The sequence below is a fragment of the Euprymna scolopes genome, chromosome 19 (assembly GCF_053919585.1).
Source record: "Euprymna scolopes isolate OS-2025 chromosome 19, ASM5391958v1, whole genome shotgun sequence".
NCBI classification, from domain to species: Eukaryota; Metazoa; Mollusca; class Cephalopoda; order Sepiida; family Sepiolidae; genus Euprymna; species Euprymna scolopes.
In genome coordinates this window covers 138,445,109-138,467,047 of record NC_136500.1, presented here as the reverse complement: position 1 = coordinate 138,467,047, position 21,939 = coordinate 138,445,109, and the positions used below count along the sequence as shown (strand labels likewise).

The following is a 21,939-nucleotide window of genomic DNA, read 5'->3' as shown; positions in this document are numbered from 1 at the left end:
GAGCGTCGCACTCATGACGTAAAGAAAACAGTTTTTTTGTGACATAACAAAAACATTTCTATGAAAGTATATTATAATGAAAAAGAATATAGGTAGATTTTTATGAGTCGTTCTGTTTATAATTGTTTATTTAAAAAAAACTTACACCTATTGAATTATAAGTGGCTTGCCATACTTATAGGTAAATGTGCGCTAAACGGATACCACAATACTTAAATGGTAAAATTCAAATTTTGATATATCTTTTAATTTAAACGCGAAAACAAAAACAACAATTGGGACGCTGAAAACGTACATAGTAAAACAATACATTTTATTGCCGCATTGCTTATTTGTTTATACACGCATATGCAACCGGAAGTCGTAAACCTGATGTTTGGTTACAATACCCGTTACAATGTCATTTGAGTTTTATAAGTGTATAGATTTTATGTTTAACACTGGCAGAGCATATTTAAAGTAAGACCCGTTGAAACTCCACGCATGAAGCTAAACTGTTATGTCGCATCCGTCAGCCTCAGAATCCAAGCTTCAACTGTTTAAAACGATGCAATCGTATTCAATTTTCTCTTTCTTCGTTATAAAGAGAGAGAAAGGGAGGTAAATAGAGAAAGAGAGAAAGAGAGAAAGAGAGAGAGACACCCATAGAGAAGGGGAGTGAAATAGAGGGATAGTGAGAGGGGGACATTCATACATAACGTTTAAACATTGTTTTGTTTTTGTATTCATGAGTTCTTTCGGGTTTAACCTTTTAAATTCTAAGGTCTTATATCGTTTTGACTTGTTATAAACAACTGCCTCTCTTGGCTCGAGTCATACCTGGTTGACAATGGTTACTGAAGCCGTCTTGTTTTTCAATAATAACACCTTCCTTTCTCGCCTCCTCACAGTAAGGCACAAGTTAGGTATTAGGTTTGTTAATGTAGAAGCCCCAGCTCCCCCAAATGAGGCTATATTCGTTGTGCCACAAGTGGTCACCGAGACAAAAGCGTATTAAAAGTTAGTGGTCGAAATAGGGTATGATTTAGTTGTACAAGAGGGCGGCTCAACAAGAACTTGTTTACATTGGACTTGAAGACAATCAAGTTGTAGTCAACTGGAAAGCAGGCCAGCGGAGCCCCACAAGTGGGCAGTTTTAGTAAATCAGTGATTAATCCTTTGGAGCAATTAATACTGGTGTATCTTCATTCAGTACATTAGCCTTTTTACCATTATTTTCCATCACGTCGGGGTCACCACTTTTAGAAATTGAAGAAATACAGAAAACATGCTGAAATTATTGTTACAGATTATTCTCTGCATCATTTAAACATGGTATTGTTTGAATATATGGTTAAGCGGCAGTTTTATTCATTTAGAACTGTTTAAAGCTTCACTGCTCATATATATATATATATATATATATATATATATGCATTTGATATTTGATATATTTAATAGATATATTACAATAGAAATATGCGAGCATGAAAAGTAATATGACTAAGCTTAAGCATGGAAAAGTAAAGGACTAGTTGTTAAAACTGGAAAAGAAAAGGGCAACATATTCTAGAAGAAATTATAATAATTTATAATAAAAAATATTGCAGCAGTGAGAATTTTTGTTTAATTCAATCTATAATATTTTATGCTCAATTCTTAATGCTGCAATATATTAAGCTATAAATTTATTATATTTTTTACTAGAATATCTTATCCTTTTTTTCCAGTTTTAACAACTAGCCCTTTACTTTTTATTTTTCTATTGTAATCCGTGATTTTCCCAGGCTTCCAGTAAATTCACTGGTTCTTTGTTTGATTTCCGTCTTAATTCTTTGGAGCAATTCATACTGGTGTATCTTTATTCCATCTCATGACATGCCTTTTTCCCCTGAGAAATCTCTACATTAGTCTTTCTACTATCATTTTCACGTCCAGTAATGTAATGTGCGTTTACATTTAGGCACAGAATAGAGGAAATATATGCAGATAAATTATACGCTCTGTGAACACCTGCATCTGTTTAGCTCTGGAAACCAATTACTGTGATTAGTAATACATTTCTCGAATACATATATTTGGCCGCTTGAATCTAAAGAAAGTGATCCACCATATAGTTAACGACATAGCCAAGGAGAGTACAGTCTTTGGTCGAAGGAGAATGCCACAGGAAATAGATGGCGTCTCTCTATCACTTTTGACGAAATGGTCATTACTAACCAGCTGTGGCACTCTTCACGAGTCTTCGCCATTGACTCCGGTTCTGTGCCATTCTGTGCAACTCAACCATGATAATATCCGGTGTGTATTTCATGTTGTCTAACATTCTTGTTTTCGTTTCTCACGTCATCTTTTGTTAGGCCGTCTTTTCGGGCCATATGTCCCCAAAAATCGCAATTTCCTGTCATCGACGTTGTCCAGCAATCTTCGGTATAATGCAATCTTCTCCAGAACCCATTCATTTGTATGTTTGTCCTATCATGACCTACACCATGTACGGTGTGTTGTATATTTTATTTAACCCGCATAATGACCTTATTATCTAACTGTAGATTATTGTTTTTTGTTATAAGAAAAGTGTAACATAAGCAAATCCCAATCCCGACTTTTCACAAGCTTAAAAATATACGAAAATAGATATACACATAAACAAATAAACACCACCATCAGGTACTTATGCAGTATCCTCCCCAATAAATACAAATGGCTCCTTTAGTTTTTGACAGACTATGGATACCCACGAAGGGTTCCTATTTACAATGCCTCCCCACGGGACAGAGTTAGACACCAGGGCCGTTTTTTTAACGTAAGAGAAAAGGAACAATAATAAAAATTGTCTCAGTCGTGAAAGATTTCTCCTCCACTGACAGAGAACAAGAAATTGAAGTGCAGCATCTGAAGAACAGATGCTAAACTTTGATCATGGCCCAAAATCAAGGGTTGCTTGCGCGTGAAATTTTCGTGGCAGGAGGTGCGCAATCTTCAGCCACATCTCTCCTGAATCGATATTGTTAAATACCAGTGGCAAGTGAAGTGTACAGGATAGCTGGAAACAAATGCCGAGATAAGCGGAGAGCACATACAGCGCTCAGACTTCTCAAATTGTGACCCATCTAGTACTAACCAGGCTCAACGTTGCTTAACTTCGGTGATCTGATAAGAACCATGGTGTCGCGTTGACCCAAGAAATAAGGCGACGGTTAAGTGGTTAATGTCACGGACTGAGAACCTGGATTGACTAAGTTCGAATCATGTCTGTTCCATAGAAACACTCTCACTTAGGGACGTTAGCAACCTTCCTTCATGTCATCCTACTTGTAATTCTATGTTTTTTTTTTAAATATTGCTAACTCGAAAGATATCAAGGAAACGAATGCCAACACTTATAAAGTCTGATTCATGAATTAATGATGCTTAGCGACCGCACGGCTTCATCAACAGACATTTAGAAAAGATTTTCGTCTCAACATCTCATCAAGTTTTCCCTGTCGCTCGCGACAAAAAAACAAAAACAAAACCAAAAAAAAACCCCCCCAAAAACAAAAAACAAAACAAAACAAAAAAAAACAACAAAAAAGTATTTTTTGGGCGTGTGTCTGCTTCATGAGGCAGGATGCTAGGAGACGTCCTGTAGATGCCTTCAATACGAGGTTTCAAGTCAAACACTCAAACGGTATATAAATGTAATGACTTCTATCTTTTTGGATAACTTGTTGCGTTTTGCTATTTTGTGTTAATAAAATTGATTACTAAATGTATATATCTAGAAAAGTGAAAGTGTCTGTCTGTCTATCTTTTTGTGTGTCTTTGTAAATTTCCCCACGAAATATTTCTGTTAATTTTCAGTCTACAAACTCGAAATATAATATACAGGGTACGAAGATTGGGAAAATCTTTGTAATCGGTTTTCGACTAGAAATTTGGCTGATAAGGGGTCAAAGTTCGACGATTTGACTTTTCAGAACTCTACTAAAATCATCCGCCAATTGTAGGGTTTAAACACTTGCAATTTTAGATATAGGTTCCTTGGACATGGATCTAACTTAATAACTTGATTTGAGCCCAGAACAATAAATGTTAAGAAGTCATAATAGGGGTCAAAATAAAAACAATTGACCGCTGCGGTCTCTACAAAATTACTCACACAATTTCTGGTCTAAACATTTGTAAATTTTACATAAAGTGTATTTAGAGATAGGGCGAGCTTTTTAATCGGTTTGGGTCAAAAACTTGAGCTACCAATATATAAATGTATGTACGTATGTTTGCCTAAAACTTTTGACAGGCGACGGATTTTCACAAGATCAGTATCATTTTGAAGGTCGACCTATCAGACGACAAATATCGAAAAATTGGCTAAAAACATTAATTTCTTCACCTTCAACTGGAAACTTTTCTACAGGGGGCTTTTTTCGCCGATATTTTCGAAAGTCATCCCCTCTTTTCGATTGTGTAGCCTTAATTCAAACCTACGTCACTTCCGATTTGGCGGTGGTCGTAACAGCAAAGACGTCACGTTTTTCCCGTTCTTTTTCACCTTTACGGTACGGGTTCGAGACTGCCTTCCTACTACCACTTTTTTTTTTGCTCAACATAAACCACCAAACACCCGGGCAACGCCGGGCTCCCATGCTAATATTAAATTTGGATAGAAAAGATAGTAGTGGGATGAGGCAATAGAAGGCGAATAAGGCGGATGAGGGAAACCTTCCTAATTTAAATTCATGACCTTTTCATGAATGAATCTTGCTGTGTGACATCTCACGTTATCATACTGAAACACTATGCTTTTACTATTGAGTAATGTTCACCGTCTTTTTTTTATAGTCTTGAATTTGAAATTAATGTTTTTCGGGGAAATGTACATCAGGGGGTGGGACGCGTGCAACGGGTTCATCCGACCATATTCCAATAAAATACTTGTAAAACAGGCGCAGTGATAAAACATTGCGGCGATGAACTTAGTTTACAAATTGTTTGTGAAAATCTTTTCATGGAGAATCATATGATAAAAATAAAATTATTGATTTGCATTTATTAAATCTGCCTTGTGCAATGTTTGCTTAACGCAATATTAAAATATATATAATCTTAAAGATACAAACAATCTGTAAGCAAAAAAGAAATAAATAAATCTAGCACTTACCTGTTGATGCTGTGGGAGGGATTAAAAAAATGATGGCTGTAAAGAAAAAACAATTCAGTGATTATATTTATCTTTTATAAAATAAGAGATATTATCTGTCTGTTTATCTGTCTCCCTGTCCATTAAAGATCGGAATTTATCTAATTTCATCAGTTTGTATCAGAACTAATACAAATAGAAATTATCAAATTAATATGAAATCTACATCCCAGTGTAAGCACTTATTATCTAATGGGCAGTTCAGTTTGTTTTGGTAATTGCAATTAGTCTTGGATGTACAAGGGGTAGGGCTAGATTGAGCAATACTAATTCTTTTAATCTTAGATGTTATTGCTTGGACTCACTAATCACCCCACCTATTGCAAACTGTTGGATTTTACTGGATATTTATAACTAGACATATTGTATTTAACTCCCTTTCATTTTATCTATAAAATTTCTTTCACACTGTTGTTATTTTCAGACTATTTTCAAAAATTGAGATAACCAGCAAAAATAGATACTTACAACACTTACCTTTCTCTAACTTTTTATCCTCTGAGGAGAAAAAGCCTTTCTTTGAAACACAGTAGAATAAGGAACATATCACCTTTATTTCCGAATTCCTTGTTTTGAATAAACTATTGTAAATTTAATTCTATAATATCTTGACTTTTTCTACTTATATAAGGCTCTATCATAGATATTGAGCATTTTAAATCTGGATAAGGTCCTTTTTTTAAATGGAGGTCACCACTTATCAATACGGAGGGTTGATGACCTTCGTCGCATAGGGTAGAATTTGTTGCAAAGTTCTTGGCAAATAATTTGGCCTTGTCTGATTCTGACGAGTAGATCTTTGGTCCATTGATAATGGTTAGGATAGAACGTACGCTTCTGTTCAGGATCCTATTTGTTATTTGCCAAAACTGGTGGGAACCAAGACGCTGCTCAACTACTTTGGAGTTAACGGACTGAGCATATAGCTCTCTTGCATTTTTTATTACTATTTTACAGTGGTTGCTGACGGTCCTGAAAGCAGCTTTAGTCTCAGTACATCTATTACGTTAGTAGCTATGGGAAAAGTGATTTCTGTGCGCGATAGCAGCAGCACATTCTGGGGAGAACCATGGCTGACTGTTAGGTTTTTGTTGGAATTTTTTGGATGGTATGAATCGGTCTATGCCTACAATAAACCATTCCGCCAGGTCTGATACTATAGAGGCCACATCCTTTTTAAACATGGAATGGAGAGGTAGATCAGATATAAATGTACGGAAGGTATCTCAGTCAACCATAGAGTATCGGTTTACAGTACGGTGGAGAGGTACGTCTGATGACTTCTTACATTTCATTTTTATCTTAAATGCTACAACGGAATGGTCGGAGGATCCCAGAGGAGAATGAACGGAACATGGACATAGCATTGAAGTCACCGCAAATGTGAATGCTAGGCGAAGGATGAGTAAACAGATGTGGTCAATTTTCTCAGATATACTCTTAAAGATAGTAACTCCTCTGTTGTGGGGGGGGGCTTTACGAATAGTTTTAAATCAATAGATATTAATTATTTTAGTATTATAATCAGCGCTGGAATATTTTTCTCTAACAAAACAGTATTTGCTACTACGAAGTGATTATCGGGCAGATCGTTGTAGAAGAGAATAAGAAAAAGAATAAAACAGTCAATTAAAAGAATCGTTTTTGGCATCGCAAAATAGACACAAATTTTTCCGATACCGATACAGATTAAGATACCCCACGAAGTTCCGATTTTTTCGATTCCTTATTCCGATTATATATTAGACTATCCGTGACTTGTTGGGTTATTATTGGTCTCACTTTATGTAAAATATATATAGAAAGGTGATACCCCACGCTAAAATATTAAATTTTAATTATTAAAAAAATTCCGTTTTTTTAATAATATCTTTAAGAAAAGTAGATTTTGATTTCTTTATAGAAGGTAAACTACGTTGGGCTGCGTTGTAAAAAACAGGTAGTTTTTTTTTAAATATGTAAATTGATCAAGTAATTTTTCTTTTTACATTAGAAAAAACATATTTACTTTTGTTTTCGTTTGAAATGAAAAATTCAAGTACAATAATGGTAAATAAATAATTTTGAACACCAAAAACGTATTTTTATATTAAGTTCTAATTTAAATCACTCACAACTTGGGTAAAAAAATATTTAAAAAAATATGTAGGTGCACTTGAACAATCAGCACTCCTTACAATTTTTCTTTTCCGTTTTTGTTTTCAAATATTTCTGCGGATCATTCGACACTAAGCTACCAAATTATAAAAAAAAAATGAAAAAAATATTAATATTTAAACATTTAGAAGGGAGTTCAGTTTCACATACGACGTTCTAGTAAATCTGTCCTCCATTATTAGAACTGATTTACAGCCCCGATTTGACGTTGGCCCCTTCAGTCCCCCCTCGCCGTAATATTTGTGTTTTTTTGCGACTTTTTACTTTGAGAATAGGTCGGTCTGCTCTCCGATCCGCTTTTTTTATTTAGAATACGCTTAAAGGGTAAAATGAAAAATGTTCAAAATAAAAAGAGATTTTGAGATTATATTATCTTTTATCTTACTTAAGAAAACATTTTTTATTTAATCCACTCTTAAAGGGTAAAATGTAAAATGTTCAAAATAAAAAGAGATTTTGAGATTATATTATCTTTTATTTTCTTAAGAAAGCAATTTTTTATTCAGTATACCCTTAAAGGGTAAAATGAAAAATGTTCAAAATAAAATGAGATTTTGAGATTATATTATCTTTTATTGTCTTAAGAAAACATTTTTTTTAAGTGATGAGTGAAAAAAATAAAACTCAGGACGCCACCAGAGCACTACTACAAGCAGTAATTAAAATTAAGGCCGACTTACTAGAAGCACTATTAAACGAAGTTTCTACTCCCCTTATCAATAAGTATTGATAATCGAAAAAAAATCAATGAAAAAAAAAACAACAAAACAAACAAAAAAAAAAACAGGCGGCTTTGACCAAAGTTAACACCTTACACAGCCTGATATTACAAGTGCATTTTAGAAGATTTATTACCACAAAAAAGCCCGACATATAAAATCAACAGAAGGTTCTTTGATATGACAGTTGCGCGTTCGAAATTAATGTTTCTGTTCAAAGCACAATTGAACCATGATACTTGACATTTTTATTTTAAACTTAAATTCAAGCCATTATCACCGCACAAGCAGTAAGATCAGACATATAAAATCAACAGTAGGTTCTTTGATGTAACAGAGTCGCCTTTGAAATTGATGTTTCTGTTTGTTGATATTTTTTTAATTTTTAAAATCGCAACTTTATAAATAATAAAATCGAAAGAACATTAACTCTATAATAATATATACGAAATCTGCAATAATTAAAGCATCCTATTTAAGCGTACTTTACGACCTATCTACGCCGGGTGTCCCTGCTAGCTTAGATAAAGACTTTTGCAATTTTAACAAAATAGCTACATTAATATAACAGCGTCTCCAATTGCGCTGAATATCTACAGAATACCAGCATCAGTATATTACATTTGAATCAGTCCCCTGTGGAATTTCCACAGGTCTCACTAGTTTACTATTAATATAATATTTCTCATTTCTAAAAGTAGTTTAAATCTCTTCTATTTCGAAATGAGACAAATTATGCAATGTGTTTATTATGTGAAATAAAAACTGTGACTATCGGAAAGAGAAACTATTATTTTTATATGGGATACATTTTGTCGTTTTTAGAAAACAAAACTAAAGTCAAGCAGAAAATATGTGAAAATTGATAAGAATGCAGAATAGTTTACAGTCGAAAACTCGCCAGAAAAAATAATAACGTATAGCAAAATAAGTAGAATATGATTTTCTACCAAATTTTTAAATTACAGAATCATTTCAGATGTTTAGTATGATTTGAATTAATCGCACTTTGAATTAATCGTTCTTATCTTGAATGTTATTTTCAGTTTTTACAGCCGATGGAACGTTCTACGGGTAGATTTTATCGATCTTAGATATCTTTCTGTCAAACTTGGGAATCTTTCTGTCAAATTTGGGAATCTTTCTGTCAAACTTGGGAATCTTTCTGTCAAATTTGGGAATCTTTCTGTCAAATTTGGAAATCTTTGTGTCGAACTTGGGAATCTTTCTGTCAAACTTGGGAATCTTTCTGTCAAACTTGGGAATCTTTCTGTCGAACTTGGAAATCTTTCTGTCGAACTTGGGAATCTTTATGTCGAACTTGGGAACCTTTCTGTCAAATTTGGGAATCTTTCTGTCAAACTTGGGAATCTTTCTGTCAAATTTGGGAATCTTTCTGTCAAACTTGGGAATCTTTATGTCAAACTTGGGAATCTTTCTGTCAAACTTGGAAATCTTTCTGTCGAACTTGGGAATCTTTATGTCAAACTTGGGAATCTTTCTGTCGAACTTGGGAATCATTATGTCGAACTTGGGAATCATTATGTCAAACTTGGGAATCTTTCTGTCAAATTTGGGAATCTTTCTGTCGAACTTGGAAATCTTTCTGTCGAACTTGGGAATCTTTCTGTCGAACTTGGAAATCTTTCTGTCGAACTTGGGAATCTTTCTGTCGAACTTGGAAATCTTTCTGTCGAACTTGGGAATCTTTCTGTCGAACTTGGGAATCTTTATGTCGAACTTGGGAATCTTTCTGTCGAAATTGGGAATCATTATATCGAACTTGGGAATCATTATGTCAAACTTGGGAATCTTTCTGTCAAACTTGGGAATCTTTCTGTCAAACTTGGGAATCATTATGTCGAACTTGGGAATCTTTACGTCAAACTTGGGAATCTTTCTGTCGAACTTGGGAATCTTTCTGTCGAACTTGGGAATCATTATGTCGAACTTGGGAATTTTCTGTCAAACTTGGGAATCTTTCTGTCAAACTTGGGAATATTTCTGTCGAACTTGTGAATCTTTCTGTCGAACTTGCAAGTTTTCTGTCAAACTTGGGAATCTTTCTGTCAAACTTGGGGATATTTCTGTCGAACTTGTGAATCTTTCTGTCGAACTTGCAAGTTTTCTGTCAAACTTGGGAATCTTTCTGTCAAACTTGGGGATATTTCTGTCGAACTTGTGAATCTTTCTGTCGAACTTGCAAGTTTTCTGTCAAACTTGGGAATCTGCACAGAATTTCGACAGAAAGATCACTTGGTTCGCCATGATACACTTGAATAAGGTCGGAGGTTGAATCGGACGAAACTTTGTGAAAATAAAACTCAAAATAAAAACCGTACTGTAACTAATTTTTTGAAATATTTCGAAATTAATTAGTTTATAATTCAAATTAATTAGTTTATAATTCAAATTAATTAGTTTATAAGTCAAATTAATTAGTTTATAAGTCAAATTAATTAGTTTATAAGTCAAATTAATTAGTTTATAAGTCAAATTAATTAGTTTATAATCAAATTAATTAGTTTATAAGTCACGATAGTAAACTAAAAAAAAAAAAAGAAAACAAAAAAGAACTACTAATAAAAACGAAGTAAATCGCTTACCACAAAGGCACCAAAGGACTGATACCTTTTCGTCCATGGTTGACACTGAGTTTTAGATTTAAACTTCTATATATTTATACTTTACATAGTTGACTCATGGGGTAGTTCAATAGCGTTTAAACAAAATGGACGATGTTTTACACAAAACGTCAACATTAATCCATCTATTCTGTTTTTATTTATATATTTTTTAATCCAGCTACGCTTTATAGCTTGGCTCTAGAATATATATTTACTTACAGTTCAATTTAGATCAGTGACCTGTTTCATTAAATAATCTGTCCATTGTCTCTTTTGACGATCTATCCTGAGTGTTAGCAAGTTTCTACACATCCATCATAAATTTGGCAAATTTAGTTGGCGCTTTTTCAACGGGTGGGATTCCCTGTTGTGTAACACTCCCGTTTAGATATAAGATTTAAAGTGTGGTTCGCGTGTTTGAAGAATTAATTAATTATTAATCTGAAATCTCTCACAGAACACCCCCAAGCGCTGGAAACCAAACAATCAATTCAAGCGGTGGGATATATCACCCCCCCAAAAAAAACAACAACCTTGACAGCTGGGTGTATACATATACGGCATAATCGCGTTGACACACCGGTTCTTGTCAGATCACCCAAGTTAAGAAACGTTGAGCCTGGTTAGTACCAGATGGGTGACCATTTGGGAATTCTAAGCGCTGCATGTGCTCTCCGCTTATCTCAGCATTTCTTTCCAGTCGTCCTGTACATATACTCTACTTGCCACTGGTATTTAACAGTCGTCTCAGGAGAGATGCGGTTGGAGATTGCGCACCTCCTGTCCCCAAAATTTCACGCGCAGTCACCCTTACTGTCGGTATCCATAGTCTATCAGAGACTGAAGGGATCCCCTATTGAGTATATACAGGGTGACCCACTAAAAAGTAGCCAAGAAAATATAGTAGAGAGGATGGACATTATTTTATTGTTTAAATTACCTGTAGTATTATTTAAATTATATGCAGTGTTATAAAAGATGGTGGAAGTGCTCTCCGTTAGCGTCTATGCATTTATGTGTACATTTAACAACGTTTGCAGATATTGCCTGTAGATCTTCTCTGGTGATTCTCTTGATAGAGTTGGCAGTGTTCTCCTGCAGTTGGTCTAGATTGTGAGGATTATTTGACACGATGACAAGTCCGGGGACGTAGTGGCCATAAGCCTTTGCTTATTGTCCTGTCTTCCATAAACATGTCATGAACTCGTGTCAGTGATCTGTGAGACGTGTGGCATATAGCGCCATATTGATGGAAGAAGAATTTCATTTTATCTTGTGGTGTCAGTTGGTTGTTAAGAGAAAGATTAGAAACATCAGGCTACTTTCAAGTGGACCCTTTAATCTGAAGAAAAAATTATTAGAGATATATCGTGCTACTTTTAAGTGGGCCAGTCTGTATAACGTAGTCCCACAGCAACTATGACGGCGAAGAGATTAGTCTAGCTGTAAGATATCAATTGTCATCAACGCATCAGTTCAGTCTCAAAAGACAAAGGATACCCCCTGTAGGGACAGCTGTGCGTGTAATTATGTGGCAGAGGTTGCGCAAACCCAACCATACTTATCTTGAATCGGTATTGCTTAAATCTAGTGGTAAAGAGAAGTCCGGAACTACTGGAAACAATTCAGATAAAGCGAGAAGCACATACAACACCTATAATTCCCAAATGGTCACCATTTTTAGTAATAGCCAGTCTCCTCGTTGCTTTACTTCGGTGATCTGACAAACCCGTCTGTCAAAAGTAATTTTTCCTTTCAACCTTTATATTAAATAATAAATGCTATCATTACCATCTTGATACTTGATGCGCCACCTGGCGGTGTCAACCAGTAATCAATCCATAACGGTTCGGTTGCAGCCCGAGACAACGACAGTATCACTATTAAAAGCGTAACAACAATGATAGCAACAGGGGAAGTTTGTAAAGTCGACAGACGAAATAGACAGGTACGATTGAAACATCCTTGGAATAATCTTTAAAAATGATGGAAGAACATTAGAAGAACATTAAAAGAACGACACATATCATATGTCCCTATTTATTTGCGCTCCCCTCCATGACGGCAGAGTTAATGTCGTTTAGTGGATTTCTGGATAACATTACGAGGGGGGGCAAATATATATGATATGTATTTATTCATGTGTATATACATTTGATCGTCATGATATAAATGTATCTAGAGATTGTTTAAACACGTCATATAACAATTATAACATTAAGAGACATCAGGATTTACATAAACCAATAGGAAAACATACCAAGTCCATCTTTGGTTATATATATATATATATATATATATATATATATATATATATATATATATATATATATATATATATATATATATATGTATATATATACATGTATGTATCTCTCTTTCTATGTGTGTATATATATATCCATGAATGTATCTCTCTCTATGTATATATATATATGTGTATATATATATATATATATATATATATATATATATATATATATATATATATATATATATATATAGAGAGAGAGAGAGAGAGAGAGAGAGAGAGAGGAGATTAGAACAATAGTCTAAAGAGCTGAGTGTATTTTAATGTAACAGTGAAATTGCTAGTTTAATTAAAATACAGGAAATAGAAAGTGCTCGTTGTAATTTAGATATATAATAAGCTCGATAGTTAAATGTCCTAGAGCTAATTCAATATTAAGTAATGTGATTTAAATTTTTAAATTTTAAATTATAAATCACATTACTTAATATATATATATATATATATATATATATATATATATATATATATATATATATATATATATATATATATTAGCTGTGTCGTAATTGTATACCTCATTTTAAATAATCGTTTTTCCTACAAAAGTGAGAATGTGTGTGAGGACAGTTCTTAACCTATATTCAACGAATTTTTGATCTACCAATTTGAAAATTGATATATAGAGTATTCGTACAAGTGAGGGAACTTTTTTAATTGGGTTTCAGCCGAAAAAAAAACGTGATGCTAACTGGTCAAAATTGAAAAATTGTTGCGTGGACGGGTCATCAGATTTTTAGCTGTTCTTCAACTGTTTTACTAATGCACATGCATGATTCGTTCGCATGGCAAATGACGTATGTTTAGAATAAGTAGGTTTGAATGCTGGTCTAATGATTATCGTACTTGATACCTTGAATTTAGGGGTTAGTTTTGATCTCAGAGTATTTTTTTATTTACTTAAAAAAAGTGGACTGTTTAGAAATAAAAACATATTACTCGCTTGCAGATGCCTTAGTTTCTGTACGAATTAAAATATAATAGTTATGCGTATTTTACTCGACCGGGCAACGCCGGGTGGCCTGCTAGTTACAAATAAATAAATCTATAATACCTTTAACTTTCATGGTAATTTCACCTGCATCTATTAACGAATATAAAATTAATGATTTGAAAGAATGTGAATATATGCCTCTTTATGGTAATACCGAAAACATCAAACCAACATTTAACATAGAATAACGTTATTGTCACGTTTCTTTATAATTGCCTTTGGTTGCTTTCATAGCAACGGACAAGTCGTCTCGCTCCATTATTCACACATAATAGTTTCTAACCGAAAAGACTTATGTCTTCTCATAATATATACACAAATCTCAACAGAATTTAGGTCAACACTTCGTGTGTGGCTTCTCAAGGCTAACATTCTGTTTATAACACCATAGTTGGTGTCAAATAGAGGCTGGCAGCGTAAATTTATTTTTTTTAAATACTTTTGGATGTTATAAAGGAAAATCTGGCTGGTGCATCTAGCACTAGTTTTTCCCTATTGGATAATATCTAAAAAAAAGGGTCTCCAATCTAACAGGTCAAAATTTTGCAACTAGGCTCCAAAGCCTGTGCCATCACCGCAATATTGCATCCCTGTGCCTGATGGACTCATTGCACTTGTGCCCTCCTGACTTACACCCCCTGACTAATCCGCTTAGCAACAAAATCACACCCCTTAACTGTTCAAATCCCTAAATGCCAGAACAAAAATTCTACTTAAATAGCTTCTTATCACGAAAAACAAAATTATGGAATTCCCTTCCTGCTACTTGTTTATTTGACTGTCCTAATATGCAGAAGTTTAAGTGTCACGTAACCCGACACGTTGTTAATTTTTTCTTGCCTAAACAGTATCCCATTTCGTCCAAGTGGCGATATTTCTCGTTTGGGGTGAAGGTGAAGATGAAAAGTAAAAACAAAATTAGTCATCAAGCCTATTTTATATCTTAGGAAATGGATGTAGCGATAAAAATACCTTTGTATAGTTTTTACTAAATGTAGTATCTGTCACAGTATTCCAGAGACTATATGTTATGGAAAAAAGAAACAATTGCGTACATATAAGTTTGGTTGTTTTTGTTTTACAGCGTATCAAACCTTTTCAGGTTATTTAATGCCGAATCCAATGATTTTGAAGAAATTTTTTTTAATCGAATATAGTTTTTTTAAAAGTCATTTTCTATTTAACCCATAGTTGGGACACTAACAGGTACTACAACTTCGGGTTAGAGTGGACCTGGGAGCAATGGCAATTAGAGGGTGGCTCCACACTCCCGAAAGCCCGCAAGCTGGGGCCTCACCATCGGATATAGTTTAAGGTCATACTCAGGACCAGCGTACATATAAGAAGTATTACAACGCAAATTACAAATATATATTTTATTCATTATAATCTGTTTAAAATAAATTATGTAAACAAATACCTAAAAATAAGAGCTTCTTATTTTAATTATTTTTACTCATCTCACCAAATGTTTTGACCAAGTGCAAAGGGTTGTCCGAAATATTCAAATAAAATATAACAAATCTAAAACAACCTCATTGGTTTATGTTTCTTACACCTCCTATAAACCTGAAAATAAAACATACGTTGAATAGCGTACACAAATATATAGTGTTTGGGATAAATTGAATAGTTTTATCAGGAAAAATGGCGCTTGGTATCTATAAAAAATGATTTCAAAGAAATTCAATAGGCTAAAAGAATTAGACGATTTTCGAAGTGTTTTACTCAAAATAACTGACATTAACGTTATTGCAGCCTCAATCCGGGTCCGGTACATGGAACAAGCTGATTTTATACTTTTCTTTGGTAAACCCTGAGAAGGAACTTTAATTCTGTCGATTAACTTGCACTACTGGCACGGCAATTAGTATCACAGCGAATTAGTATTGACAGCGACCCTTACATAAATAGTCTATTAAGTAAAGATCAGGGAAGTTTGGAGGCCAAACATTGGGATTTGTGTAGTCGTACAAATTGGCTGACAATCATTTTTTAATTCAACCAGAGAACTTGTTCTAAAAATGTGAAGGCATCACATCACACTCTGTGGATACGAATCCGAAAACAGTGACAGTTTGGAGAAATTTATTTTGCATACAGCCAGGAGCATGTTATATGTCATTTGTTATTCTCCGTATTGTACTCTTGATCTATGCCAACGTTTTGTCATCGGAAAAGAACTAGATTGTTTGTAGTTCGGCAGAACTAGATTGTTTGTAGTTCGGCAGATCTAGATTGTTTGTAGTTCGGCACAACTAGATTGTTTGTAGTTCGACAGAACTAGATTACATGTGGTTCAACAGAACTAGATTGATTGTGGTTCAACAGAACAAGATTGTTTGTGGTTCAACAGAACTAGATTGTTTGTAGTTCGACAGAACAAGATTGTTTGTGGTTCAACAGAACTAGATTTTTTGTGGTTCAACAGAACTAGATTGTTTGTGGTTCAACAGAACAAGATTGTTTGTAGTTTAGCAGAACTAGATTGTTTGTAGTTCAGCAGAACTAGATTGTTTGTAGTTCGATAGAACTAGATTGTTTTTAGTTCGATAGAACTAGATTGTTTGTGGTTCAACAGAACTAGATTGTTTGTGGTTCAACAGAAAAAAGATTGTTTGTGGTTCAACAGAACTAGATTGTTTGTAGTTCGACAGAACTAGATTGTTTGTGGTTCAACAGAACTAGATCGTTTGTGGTTCAACAGAACTAGATTGTTTGTGGTTCAACAGAACAAGATTGTTTGTAGTTTAGCAGAACTAGATTGTTTGTAGTTAAGCAGAACTAGATTGTTTGTAGTTCGACAGAACTAGATCGTTTGTGGTTCAACAGAACAAGATTGTTTGTAGTTCAATAGAACTAGATTGTTTGTGGTTCAACAGAACAAGATTGTTTGTGGTTAATCAGAACTAGATTGTTTGTAGTTCGACAGAACTAGATTGTTTGTAGTTCAACAGAACAAGATTGTTTGTAGTTCAACAGAACAAGATTGTTTGTGGTTCAACAGAACAAGATTGTTTGTAGTTTAGCAGAACTAGATTGTTTGTTGTTCAGCAGAACTAGATTGTTTGTAGTTCGACAGAACTAGATTGTTTGTAGTTCGACAGAACTAGATTGATTGTAGTTCGACAGAACAAGATTGTTTGTAGTTCAATAGAACTAGATTGTTTGTGGTTCAACAGAACTAGATTGTTTGTAGTTTAGCGGAACTAAATTGTTTGTAGTTCAACAGAACAAGATTGTTTGTAGTTCGACACAACTAGATTGTTTGTAGTTCAACAGAACAAGATTGTTTGTAGTTCGACAGAACTAGATTGTTTGTAGTTCAACAGAACTAGATTGTTTGTGGTTCAACAGAACTAGATTTTTTGTGGTTCAACAGAACAAGATTGTTTGTGGTTCAACAGAACTAGATTGTTTGTAGTTCGACAGAACTAGATTGTTTGTGGTTCAACAGAACTAGATTGTTTGTGGTTTAGAAGAACTACATTGTTTGTAGTTCGACAGAACTAGATTGATTTTAGTTCGACAGAACTAGATTGTTTGTGGTTCAACAGAACAAGATTGTTTGTGGTTTAGCAGAACTACATTGTTTGTAGTTCAACAGAACAAGATTGTTTGTAGTTCAATAGAACTAGATTGTTTGTGGTTCAACAGAACATGATTGTTTGTAGTTTAGCAGAACTAGATTATTTGTAGTTCAACAGAACAAGATTGTTTGTAGTTCGATAGAACTAGATCGTTTGTAGTTCAACAGAACTAGATTGTTTGTTGTTCAACAGAACTAGATTGTTTGTGGTTCAACAGAACAAGATTGTTTGTGGTTCAACAGAACTAGATTGTTTGTAGTTCGACAGAACTAGATTGTTTGTGGTTCAACAGAACTAGATTGTTTGTGGTTTAGCAGAACTAGATTGTTTGTAGTTCGACAGAACTAGATTGATTTTAGTTCGACAGAACTAGATTGTTTGTAGTTCAACAGAACAAGATTGTTATTGGTTTAGCAGAACTACATTGTTTGTAGTTCAGCAGAACTAGATTGTTTGTAGTTCGACAGAACAAGATTGTTTGTGGTTAAGCCGGATATTTCGCTTTGCTCACAAGTTTATTTTCCTTTATCAGATGATCTTGGCGTAGTTTTTCTGTGAGAAATTGGCCTTTGAATTGCTTGTACGAAGGTCTACATTTAATATAAATATCATGGTAAATGGTGACACATTCAATTCACGATATAAAAGCCGTATTCTTATCCAGATTCGTCCAATATTTTATCTACGGATTTTCGACCAATTCTGCTGTTGTGTGAAAGAAATAAAATGTTTTGTTATGTTGTTTTCTTTTATTCACAGCCTCGTTGTCTCCATTGCAATTCTCTAGTTCCAGATCGTTGATGTAGTGTTCAAGGAATACTGAGCATGGACCATAATCTCTTTATTTTGATAGTGGGCGCGAGCCATCGTGATACATTTTACTCTCTTCCGGGATTCAGGTGTCTCCCATTCATATATTTCTCTCATCGCCAAAGAAGGGTTAAACTTTTAAATTAAGTTCGTATGAATAAATTAAAACAAACAAAAAAAAAAAACTGTAAAATATCAAATGTTATTCTGTCACATATTTAACAAAAGCTCTTTATACGGACTATGCAGGGTGGTATAGCGATCCGTGTACACCTACCAAATTCGCTTTGTCTAGATTAAACACACAGCCACAGAGCAAGCTGTGTGCAGAAGCACACACACGGACGAAGTGGGGCACGCGCAAACATGACATAAATGACTGATGCACGTACATTTCCTGTGACCTCTGACATAGCCTTCTGCTTTCATCTTCTTCCTCTCTCTCGCTTGGCATCAAGCAGTGCACACGTAAAAATTCGTGTGCTCCATAAACATGCATCATCGTGTGAGGTACGGATTGCATTTTTTATCAATAAACATTGTTACTTGTAAGATTCTTACACGCAGAGCTAACACAGTATGGACAATGCTAGACTGTTATAATTAAGCTATGTATTGCTTGTGTAAAATAGGAACTATAGTCTCGATTTGCACACAGTTTACAGAGGTCAACACGTACACGTTACAATCACACGTGACAACTAAATTATTGCACCAGTGTGTGAACTTACCTCTTTGTTTTGTTTTAAATGAATAACGTAGTTTTATATATATATATATATATATATATATATATATATATATATATAAAACTACGTTATTTCGGAGTAAGACTCCTTTATCAATCGTAGTTATATATATATATATATATATATATATATATATATATATATATATATATATATAAAACTACGATTGATAAAGGAGTCTTACTCCGAAATATATTTCTTTAAAAATAAACACTTGTTTATTTTATAAAAAACAAAAAAATCGCATTGCAGTTTTGGCTTCAAATGTATTTATACATGTTTTATTCTTCAAATTTCACTCAACGCTTCGAACGGATACACACAAAAATAACTACCCAAGTTTTCAACATGCGCGACCACGCGTCTCCTATCCGGCTTCATAAAAATCCCGCAGTTAACAACATCACGTGGACTCTTCATCGAACTATCTTCCACTACATCATGTCGAGGAAGAAGAGAAAAAAAAAGATTGATACAGGAGTATTACTCCGAAATATATTTCTTTAAAAATAAACGCCTGTTTATTTTATAAAAAAAAATGTCGCGTTGCAGTTTTGGCTTCAAATGTATTTATACATGTTTTATTCATCATATATATATATATATATATATATATATATATATATATATATATGTGTGTGTGTGTGTATACTGATATAATGGTTTTCCTTATTACTAAATCGTGAACATGCTTTATATGGCCTCGCAACAGTGTTCAATATTTAGCGTTACACCTTTCTTTTGTAATCAATATTTAGTGAATTTTCATGCATTTTTATCTTTTTCGTGTGTATATGGTAAAGTAACATTTGACAATATGCCGCATCACTTAGCGAAACAGATTGCCATAGTAGAACTATTCGAATCCGAAAAGTCTGCCGAAGAGATTGCGAAGACCTTAAATGTGAACCGAATGTTCGTGTGGAGAACACTGAAACGTTTCAAATCAAACGATGAGATCAAGATATTTGATCTGTCTTAGAGAGTTGAGTCTCAGCTTTTCACCATATAACTATGGAGGCCTTGAAGAAGAAATTAAAACTACTAACGCCCGAAAGTATCCTATACCTCTATAAGGCCACAATTCGCGCATGTATGGAGTATTGTTGTCATATTTGGGCCGGTGCATCTGCTAATCTCTCACTCCTAGACAAGGTTCAAAAGAGAGCCGCCAACCTAATAGGTCCTAAACTGTCATCTAAGCTTCAGCCTCTGTCCCATCGACGTAATGTAGCATCCCTCTGCCTGTTCTACAAGTACTTTAACGGTGAATGTTCCGACGAACTGCAAGCACTTGTACCTCCTCTACGTAAATACCCCCGACAAACCCGACAAGTAGCAAAATTCCACCCCTTTACAGTAGAAATCCCTAGGTGTAAGAGAGCCTTCTACTCCAGTAGTTTCTTCCCCAGAACCTCTAGACTTTGGAATTCCCTTCCAGGTTCCTGCTTCCCCAACTGTACTGACATGCAGAAGTTCAAGGTGAAAATGTAATAAAAAGAAAATAATTTTTAAAAAGTGAGACATCTCACAAAAGATCATTTGTGGCTCGTATAGATTCATTCACCAAACGTTTGCAGCAGGTTCTTAATGAAGATGGCGGCTACATTAACAAAAATTCGATATATCGAAGTTAGGAATACTATTGTATATAGTTTCGTTTGGATGATCTGTTTAATTTATTTAATAGACATGGATACAAAAAACTTTGTGACCTTATTATTGAACTTCCTGTATAATATGTACTTCCAACATGACAATTATATACAAATATACAGTTAATACTATTGTATATAGGTTCGTTTCGATTATCTGTTTAATTTATTTAATAGACAAAGATACAAAACACTTTGTGACGGTAATTATTGATACCCTGTATAATATGTACCTCCAACATGGCAATTATATACAAATATACAGTTAAATACTGACAGTAAAAAGATTGATAACATATGTTAGGACATGTTTAAGAGATTAAATTCCTATCTTTAAATCAACGATTTAGTTTAAGATGGACAATCAAATTTTATAGAAATGAAGAGAAATTCCAATTTGTATACTTCTTTTGTTCATCATAGCTAATCTTTCATTTAATGAAAACAATGAATATTTATTGTACGTAAACACGTAAACACGTAACACGTAAACAACGGTGTTGTTATACATGTCTATATCAGAAGGATTCCATCAGTCTTGACAGACTATGGTTACCCACTGTAAGGGTGTCTGCGCGTGAAGATTTTTGTGGCAAGAGTTGCGCAATCACTAACCACTATTCTCCTGAATTGACATTGTTGGATACCAGTAAAAAGTGGAGGTTCAGAACGACTGGAAACAATGCCGAGATAAGCGGAAAGCACATACAGCGCCTAGAATTCCCAAATGGTCACCCATCTGGTACTAGCCAGGCTTAACGTTGCTTAACTTATGCGATCTGACGGGAACCGGTGTGTCAACGTGATTATGCCGTACATATATATATATATATATATATATATATATATATATATATATATATATATATATATATATATATATATATATATATATATATATATATATATATATATATATATATATATATATATATATATATATATATATATATATATATATATATATATATATATATATATATATATATATATATATATAAGTGTCCTTTACTTTTCCATATTTAAGCTTAACCATATTACTTTTCATGCTCGTATTTTCTCTCGTAATCTATATATCTATAAAAGTGAACATGTCTGTGTATCTGTGTGTCTGTGATTCGTGTGTCTGTGTGTCTGTGTGTCTGTCTGTGTACATTTCCTTA

General features: G+C 34.0%; 1 protein-coding gene across 1 annotated transcript in view; it reads right to left on the bottom strand.

Moving 5' to 3' along the window:
* Window positions 1-21,939, bottom strand: part of LOC145240375 (zonadhesin-like) — a 175,170-nt gene that overhangs the window by 130,932 nt on the left and 22,299 nt on the right. The window contains exon 4 of the mRNA XM_080103956.1: window positions 5,126-5,161. Within this exon, the coding sequence (XP_079960082.1) occupies window positions 5,126-5,161 (36 nt within the window). The remainder of the gene's footprint in view (window positions 1-5,125; window positions 5,162-21,939) is intronic.